The sequence below is a fragment of the Barbatula barbatula genome (genome assembly GCF_947034865.1).
Source record: "Barbatula barbatula genome assembly, chromosome: 8".
Taxonomy (NCBI): Eukaryota; Metazoa; Chordata; class Actinopteri; order Cypriniformes; family Nemacheilidae; genus Barbatula; species Barbatula barbatula.
Genome location: NC_136771.1, coordinates 4362445 through 4371128, shown reverse-complemented (window position 1 = coordinate 4371128; position 8684 = coordinate 4362445). Strand labels below are relative to the sequence as shown.

General features: G+C 38.9%; 2 protein-coding genes across 3 annotated transcripts; both read right to left on the bottom strand.

Annotated features, from left to right (window-relative positions):
• Positions 1–820: 820 nt before the first annotated feature.
• On the bottom strand, positions 821–3932 carry LOC306898115 (uncharacterized protein). 2 transcript variants are annotated; one of them, XM_079463369.1, is made up of 8 exons: positions 3882–3932; positions 3132–3321; positions 2848–3013; positions 2540–2756; positions 2132–2444; positions 1897–1957; positions 1769–1819; positions 821–1683 (listed from the first exon to the last, which is right to left on the bottom strand). In XM_079463369.1, exons 2-8 carry the CDS (start codon positions 3301–3303, stop codon positions 1596–1598), a joined length of 1068 nt encoding a protein of 355 aa, XP_079319495.1. In that variant the 5' UTR covers positions 3304–3321; positions 3882–3932; the 3' UTR covers positions 821–1595. The 2 variants fall into 2 exon arrangements, with proteins under 2 accessions (XP_079319495.1, XP_079319494.1); XM_079463368.1 differs by having other exon boundaries at positions 2132–3013.
• Positions 3933–4374: 442 nt separating this feature from the next.
• Positions 4375–7293, bottom strand: LOC306898198 (uncharacterized protein). The gene is made up of 6 exons (XM_079463486.1): positions 7250–7293; positions 6674–6948; positions 6071–6589; positions 5678–5747; positions 5333–5371; positions 4375–5119 (listed from the first exon to the last, which is right to left on the bottom strand). The coding sequence occupies exons 2-6, from the start codon at positions 6933–6935 to the stop codon at positions 5050–5052; spliced, it is 960 nt and encodes a 319-aa protein (XP_079319612.1). The 5' UTR covers positions 6936–6948; positions 7250–7293; the 3' UTR covers positions 4375–5049.
• Positions 7294–8684: the final 1391 nt, after the last annotated feature.

The following is an 8684-nucleotide window of genomic DNA, read 5'->3' as shown; positions in this document are numbered from 1 at the left end:
TCTCGCGGAACTTATAACCTTTCTCACAGCGTGACGTGTACAAACCGGAAGTAGGGTAAACGCTTGTCCGGTCAATGGTTTAGCTCCGTTCTCTTCACAGAAGAGTTGGGGAAGAAGTTAGGCATGTAAGTGCTCCCTTTATGCTGATTTGTCTGACATGTATCAGACCTTGATCAATCGCTAAATCGCTCAAAAAACAATGGCTTTGTAATGTTTGTTTTCCCTAGTGTTACATCTCACAGTAAACCATGTCAAATCGGACAACACTTGCTTTATTCACTTTATAGAAATCAAGCTGAATGAATGGCTGTGGCAGGAAAACGTTTTTCCCTCTTCCAATCTCTGCCGCCATTTTGTGAAATAGGCGAATCCTCTTGCAGCCCAAGACATGAAAATGTGCACATTAACACAAAGTAAAATTTGTTTAAAGTGTACAGAAGTACACTTTTACGAATTGTATGTGCAAGTGTGTTCATATACGCTTGTGAATGTGTAGTGTATATAGTGTAAGCAAATAATATATACAGAGTATAGGCTGTGTAATGAAAATGTATAGTATGTACATGCATATAAATGAGTATCCTTTTTAACTAAAAAAAACAATTATTTGTTCCTCCGTTGATGACCATATAAAAACATTTTTAGTTATACACATTACTATTTAGTGTTTTTTTTTTACATTAGGGATAAATTTGTGTCCAATAGTGACGTCATGCTTTCCACCCACATGACGTTAAACACGTTTAGAGAACTTCCGGCATCTTCGGGGCACAAATGAAGATATTTAGGTGACATCTAAGAAAGTTAAACTCGTGAAACTGAAGTTGCAATAGTTTTTACTTCTGTATTCTGAAACATTTCCGAGGGAAAAGGTATTTCAAAAAAGAACATTTGTGGGCGTGGCTTGAATTTTTCACTGCAAATTGATTGGATGTGTAAACACAGCTGTTGCATTGATTTTTAAATAAAGGTGGCAGCAGACTGATAGTTGAAGGGGAGGAGTTAATGGATGCTCCGGCCAAGCGGTCTAGTTTATTTGATATTGATAGTCATTTCAGGGCGGAAGAACATTTTCTGATTTTAACTGAAGATTATGAGGGTAAATGAAGTTGAAAATAACCCACATTGATTACCTATTTGCTATAAATGATGCAAAACATTACATGAAAAGATAAGCATCTTCATTATTAATGTCACTGGGACTTTAAAGATTCAGAAGGTTGTAATAAAAAGCACTCGACAAATGTATGTTGTGTAACCAAAGAAACTGTTTCTTATATAGTTATTATTTATTAAAAAAGTGTAGAAGTAGGCCGATGTTTCCCACAGTTTTACACCAATGAATTCAATAGCTTAATGCGAACAGCCCATTTAGTTTATTATGAGTCTGTTTAAAAGCATCCACGTCCCACCACCATCATAATGACACTAACCATTTTAATAAAATGCAACTTGCCATCGAAATCATGAGACTGTTGGGCTTTTAAAGTGACAGTGTGAGATAGTGCTAGACAGCCTGTGTATACATCTCTGTAGTTCACAAATCAGAAAAGTAAAATTAGGACGTTAAGGACGTAACTAATCTTGTCCACCTGCTAAGACGCTGAAGGTTTTTTAGCACACTCATCAAGGTACTGAGAGGCAACAACATGTTGACACTCCTCCTCCAACAGCGTATCCAGCCTGTAACACACGTTAGTTAGTTTGTTATAAAAATTAATCTGTTCCTTATTTTATTACACGAATACCAATTAAGTTTTACACTTACTTCTGAGGCACAGGAGGACTGTCAGACAGTTGCCCTCTGGTTCCAGCAATCCTGTTAAAGGAGAAAATACAGAAATCAATGTGCCTGTGTGTGTTTGTGTACCAGTGTTTGCGTTAGTGTGTACTTACATAGTGCTGATCAAGGTCTTGAGGCAGGTGATGTCATCCCTGATGTCCTCATCAATCAAAGCTTTAAGAAAAAACAACAAACAATATTTGATTGGCTGAAGAGTTAATTCACGTTTCTAAATTTGAGAATGCAGAGATTCACAGTTAAAGAAAGAAAACATAAATGTAGTAAAACCTAAGATATCTGTAAATGAATGGAAATATCGTGTCCATCATGTATAACTTTTGAACTCACCAGAGCAGTTCATTTGGCAAAGGTTGAGGGTTGGCACAACTTCGGAATCACAGGCCAACTTGTCATTGAGCTGAAACAACCCATATTGGTGCCAGACGGTAGTAGGCTTTCGGTCCTTTTCCTGGGGGGCAAATCTCTTGGATTTTCCAATGGGACCTTTAGGTGGCCCCTGGGGTGGAGCTTGAGGCATACCCTGAGTTTGAACTGGACGCTGACCCTGGGGTGGAGCTTGAGGCATACCCTGAGTTTGAACTGGACGCTGACCCTGGGGTGGAGCTTTAGGCTGATTCTGGGATTGAACTGGACGCTGACCCTGGGGTGGAGCTTTAGGCTGATTCTGGGATTGAACTGGACGCTGACCCTGGGGTGGGGCTTGAGGCATACCCTGAGTTTGAACTGGACGCTGACCCTGGGGTGGAGCTTGAGGCATACCCTGAGTTTGAACTGGACGCTGACCCTGGAGTGGGGCTTGAGGCTGATTCTGGGATTGAACTGGACGCTGACCCTGGGGTGGGGCTTGAGGCATACCCTGAGTTTGATCTGGACGCTGACCCTGGAGTGGGGCTTGAGGCTGATTCTGGGATTGAACTGGACGCTGACCCTGGGGTGGAGCTTGAGGCATACCCTGAGTTTGAGCGGGACGCTGACCCTGGAGTGGGGCTTGAGGCTGATTCTGGGATTGAACTGGACGCTGACCCTGGGGTGGAGCTTGAGGCTGATTCTGGAGTGAACCCTGTGTACCCTGTTGTGGGGGTGGAGATAGAGCTGGAAACGGAAACGAAACTTGGGGAGAATCCTGTTTGGATGCGTGATCCTCATGTTTTTTTGTGATAAATTTAACTAAGTGGGTGTTGAAGCCTGATCTGCTGGCCCTGCAGACAACTGAAAGAAAAGCGATTGGTCTTTCATCTGCACACCGTGTGACATGAAACATGGCAATATGACAAGAGAAATAGAAAATAAGACACAGAGCTGAAGGAGTGGACGAACTGTGACTCACGTTTGGCGATGAGATCTTCCACAGTCGTATTGTCTGGCACCACCTGAAACTCAGCAGCTTCCAGCTGAGCCTTCACATCACATTTACTCAGAATCTTTCCCTCATTCATACTGGACACCAGCAGAACCAGAGCAAACACTCCCAACATCTTAAGTGGGAGAACACTCTCCATCTTTCTCAGATCTGATTTCTGGAGATGAAACAAAAAATTGATAGCACCCATATCGACATCTTACTACTGTGGTCCTGAATGGTTACCAAGCAAAGAAAGATGGAGTTTAGTTCAAAAGTGACAAATTGTTGTGTTCAAAGAAAGCAGGATTGAAAGGGTAACGAGAATCATTTTCTAGTTTAAATCACTTTGAATGTGACACGAAAATGTTTAAACAACAATAAAGTAAATCACTATTTGCTCATATTATGGAAAAAGATGCCATTAAAGTGAATGTGACTAAAGCACTATATACCTAACATGCATTAAAAATGTAAAAATAAAATGTGGTTAACCCTTTTCACAATAAAAAAGGAACTAATAACTAGATTTGTTTGAATTATGATCATTAAAAAAGACATGCAATTCTATAATTTAAAATGCAATTCTAAATAATACAAACAAATATGAGTAAGTATTAACATAAACAGTAAAAACACACAATTTATTAATAGCAGATGCATTGCTTTATGACCGTGCAGCACAGTTAAATGAAAAATATATATATGCGTAAAAAAGCAAATAATACGACGTCATACCAAAGTTTCTGTTGAGAAGATGCTTGTTTGTCAGTCTTCTAACGCGCCTCTGTCTTTCTGTTCTCTGACGTGTCTTATATATGTTGGAGTCACCTCCACCTTTGGTCCAACCCATCATCATCATTGGGAAGATGAATTACATCATAGGAATAGATTAGAAATTACTATTCACCTTCAGGGTTTTTGCACTTTTCTGAAAAGTTCTCCAGCTGTAAATGGAACGATGTATTTTCATTTGGAACGTTAATAAATTTGATGCATGAGCTTTGAAAGACGATCCAGAATCACAAACGGCACATTGACAACATTTCCAATTCAAATAGATAAATAAATACTGAAATCAGGTTGAACTCATCTTGTACTGGACAGGGTGGAATAAATCTGATCAAAACATTACGTAAGTGCTTTCTGCACAACACAAAGTCATTTGAATAGCAACAGGATTTGGTTTTAGTATATCATTACATTTCAAACAAAAATTTAAGATGTGTTTAGATGTTCAATGTAAACAGCATTTTTTATTAAACAGTTTCTCAAAGCATGCAGAATGACAATTTCACAATTTTGGTGCAGAGAATCGCTGTGTCACTGTACATTTGAGTTTATTCAAAGAACACACAAATCTATGTAAAACAATTGGCCTGACCTGCTTCTGGCATTTTTTTACATTTACACGTGACGGGACGGGACAAACAAACACATAATAACAGGGAAAAGAGAAAGGTTTTCCTGCATAGCTGACGTTAAATCAGATGTTAGTGCTAAGTATTTCACATTAAATCCGCTCTTCACAATTCTTTACATATTTCACTGAAAATGAACATGTTTCGTATTTGTCCATATCCAGCAGTGTCTATTTGTGCATCACATCTGAGATTTTTCCGAATGTTTAAAATATTGTAAATACCCTCACATTTCAGATGTTTTATTTTGCTATAGCCTGTAGCAAACATTGTCTAAATTTCATACAGTTAACCTTTAACAGAACAAGGTAAATCTGAAAGGATGCATAAGTCAAGTAACTCAGACTCCTCAATCTTTTATTGATGTTCTTTCAGGTTGAGGTTTGTCATTGTATATGAGAAGTGTAATTGTGTATTAAAAGTAAAATCAACTACTGATGAACGGATCACAGAATGGAATCATTGGAGGCAACGCTGTGAATATTTTAGACGCACACAGCAAAGTACTGCGAGGGAACCACGGAGCGACACTCCTCCACAAACGTCCCGTCCATTCTGTAAGACACAAAACACAGTCAGCGTCTCATGACGTTTAGCATGTTTTACAGCTTTGAATGAAAAAACTGTTAAAAACAACCTAGATGTTCACATTTACTTTGTCATAAAGCCTCGTACGCTTTTTTTTGTCTCATAGGCTGAAAACTATGTAGCCTAAATGTATAATTGTAATTTGTTGCATCTTGATTTGTTTTTTATTTTCTCACTTACTTCCAGACACCAGGAGTTGAGGGAGGAGGAGTGATTGTGCTGTAAGAAAAATCATAGTACATTACAGAACAGTCCAGACATCATTATGCCTAAACAATTCCTGAGTCATTCTGCCATTTGTCTGTCAAACAAGCCTTGAAGCAAACCCAACCGATGACGTGACACAACCAAACTATGTGTACATGTTGTCATTTTGCAGCTGCTTTTATCTTAAACAACTTCAAATTGAGATACATTGCTCGAAATTTACCAAAACTAGTTATACTTTCAAGATATAATCAACGAAACTAAGTTGCACGATTATCGACAGACTTGCTGATTACAATAGAAGCTTTGGAAACTTACACATTACTCATGAATCCCATCAAGGTCTTCAGACAGGCAATGTCGTCCCTGATGTCATCATCAATGAGAGCTTTTGACAAAAAGAGAAGTTGTTTTTATTTGGTGGCATTTCGCCTTGTTGCTCTACATTAGCCCTAAATGAACCACCTGCTCTACAGAGAGTGATTCGTAAATACATTATATCCTTCGGCAAAGAAGCAAAAACATGACGTCATCTTAGTCCTGTGTCAGCCACCATAGTGCCTCAGTAGGGAGGGGTGGAGTGAGCCATTGGTTGCAATTCGCGACCTCACCACTAGATGTCGCTACATTTCCCAAACTGGACCTTTATTAAGAACCTGTCCATCTCTACATATTCATGCAATTGTCTTTACTTTAATTCGAGTTACTTACCGCTGCAGTTCATGCGGCAGATGTTCACCGCCTGGTTCGATCCAGAATCGCACGCCACACGATCACACAGCTGAAAGATGCCGTACAGGTTCATGGTGGTACCAGGTGAAACCCCTGAACTACTAGCAGGGGGCCTGTCTCGACCAGCTCCTGGTGCCCGAGGAGGGGATCGTTTTCCTCTCGGCTTACTACCTGGACGACTCCCATGTGAGTCACCTGGTTTTCCACCCGGACGTCTCTCATGTGAGTCCCCTGGTTTTCCACCCGGACGTCCCTCATGTGAGTCCCCTGGTTTTCCACCCGGACGTCCCTCATGTGAGTCCCCTGGTTTTCCACCCGGACGTCCCTCATGTGAGTCCCCTGGTTTTCCACCTGTATTTTGATGTGGGCGATCTGGTTTTTCTTCTGGTTTTTGATGTGGGCCATTTGGTTTTTGTGGGTTTTGGGTAGGGGGTGGTAACTGGATGGTGGTGACAAGGCTGGTTTTAAACCTTGATGTGCGTTCTACCGCACAGACAACTGAAATACAGAAAAAATTTAGACTGTGAGACTTCACTTACATTTGTACAATGTTCAGTACGCAATTAGCAACATGACACTCACGTCTGGCGATGAGCTCTCCAGTCATGTTTACAGTCATATTTCTAGGCATTCTTTGTGTCAGGTTTCCGGTCATATTTGCAGGTGTGTTATGGGTCATGTTTCCGGTCATATTTGCAGCAGTGTCTTGAGTCATGTTTCCTGTCATTTCTGCTCCAAAAGCCGCATCCAGCTGAGCTTTCAGCTCACATTTACTCACAATCCGTCCCTCGTTCATACTGGACACCAGCAGAACCAGAGCCAACACGCCCAACATCTTCAGCATCTTTCTCTCTGATCTGTAAATTAAATACAGTAAGTAAATCCACAATTAATAAATCTAGAGAAACAAACCAGATGAATAATTTAACCCACGTTTCATAAAAAGATTTCTTTGCGAGAAACCTGATGTTCACTACATTAACCTCTATTGGTAATGCTTTTCTAGATAGACGCTCTATTGGTAATACTTCTCTAGATCAGGAACCTTGAATTTACTTGCAAAGTACTAAATCACACATACCAAACGAGCAGTTCATTGAAACAAAGCATAATTGGCACGTAAAGTCATAGTTCACACAAATTACAAATGTTGTATACCGGTAACTTTTGGTGTTATCTGCAGATATCGTCTTCCACACCCGTTGTGTGTTGAATGGGTGACCGAGGGGTTTATATAGTTATGAACAACATCATGATGTCATCAAAAACTCACTAAACCTGTTCATTAATTGCTGCATGACTGAAACGCGGCACAGAGAGAACATGCATTTCCTCACTCTTTCCATACAATGCAATAAATGGTGTGTTATGTGTGATGTAATATCGTTCAGACACTAGCTCATGAATAAGGCTTTTGTTGTAAGGTCTTTGCTCTGTTTATGCCTCATTTAAGTAGCTTACAGTATATGTTTAACCCAAGTACACTACAAGATGACAAAAATCTACATACTAAAAAGCTTACAATGTTCTATGAACAAACATTAAGCAATATTGAGCATTGTTGCTCATTTGCAGTCAGGTTTCCAGCATGCACTGCAGCTTTAACACACATATGTGGTTAGTTTTGTAAGTACATTTTCTCGTCTTGTAACTTCATGCAATTATGTTGTCATTGTTATTTCTTCATTTTTATCTTTGTTGTTGCCCATATGAAAAGAAAATCATAAATTACATCTCCTTAGTCAGTTATTTATCCAAGACATCAGTGATATTAAATGGAGAGCTCAAGGAAATGTAATATTTGCCTTAACATTTTCATCTCCTTAATGTCAGATGTGTCTCCTGAGACCAAGACATCTCATACGCTGTATATCTCCATGAGCGTTTCAGAAGACATCTCAACAATGAGCTTCGATTTGTCAAGTATGCAATTCAAAAAAGTTCATATTATTAAAGTCCTCAATATGAACTCAAACATTTCTAAATCAAATGTAACCAAATGCGGATTATTTTGCATCTACGTTATACATCTACATTAGTTTTACACCTCCATACGGTTCACGTATTTAAAATGTTTTGCTATTTTTATTATTCCTTAGCAATTTTAGGAGAAACATTTGAGAGTAAAAATAACAAATGCACTAAGAATGTATGACTTTAGTAAAGATAAATAAACAACAAACTTCTTAATGGGGTAACAGAACAACAAGGTAGCATTTGCTTAGACAATGCATGATTTTGTAACCTTCAAATGACTTCAGATTTGAATTAAAAACCTATGAGAAAACTAATTTAATTGAAATATATAAATATATTCTATAGTGTATTTCCAAAATGAGAGAACTCCGATTTTTTCAAAAATAATTTTTTAATTCTGCATTCCAACTAATATCAATCAAACTGCAATTGGTTTGTTTTTATTTAAGCCATAACAAAATACAACTGTTATTGTTTTCTAGAAACTAATCCTTTGATTCACATTGCAGAATGAATTCACATCTCTGTGGAAACTCCAGACTCTCTGATGCATACAGACAAACATGATGATTTTGTTCACCTGTGATCCGATTCGTCAAGGATGACATTTTAGCCG

Excerpts from the sequence above, each read along its gene's own strand:
- LOC306898198 (XM_079463486.1), bottom strand. The coding sequence starts at position 6,935 with ATGCTGAAGATGTTGGGCGTGTTGGCTCTGGTTCTGCTGGTGTCCAGT. Across the intron at positions 6,590-6,673 it reads TGGAGAGCTCATCGCCAGAC|TTGTCTGTGCGGTAGAACGC; the intron begins GTGAGTGTCATG and ends TCTGTATTTCAG. Across the intron at positions 5,120-5,332 it reads TCAACTCCTGGTGTCTGGAA|AATGGACGGGACGTTTGTGG; the intron begins GTAAGTGAGAAA and ends TGTGTCTTACAG.
- LOC306898115 (XM_079463368.1), bottom strand. The coding sequence starts at position 3,303 with ATGGAGAGTGTTCTCCCACTTAAGATGTTGGGAGTGTTTGCTCTGGTT. Across the intron at positions 1,820-1,896 it reads AAGACCTTGATCAGCACTAT|GATTGCTGGAACCAGAGGGC; the intron begins GTAAGTACACAC and ends CTCCTTTAACAG. Across the intron at positions 1,684-1,768 it reads AGTCCTCCTGTGCCTCAGAA|GCTGGATACGCTGTTGGAGG; the intron begins GTAAGTGTAAAA and ends CGTGTGTTACAG.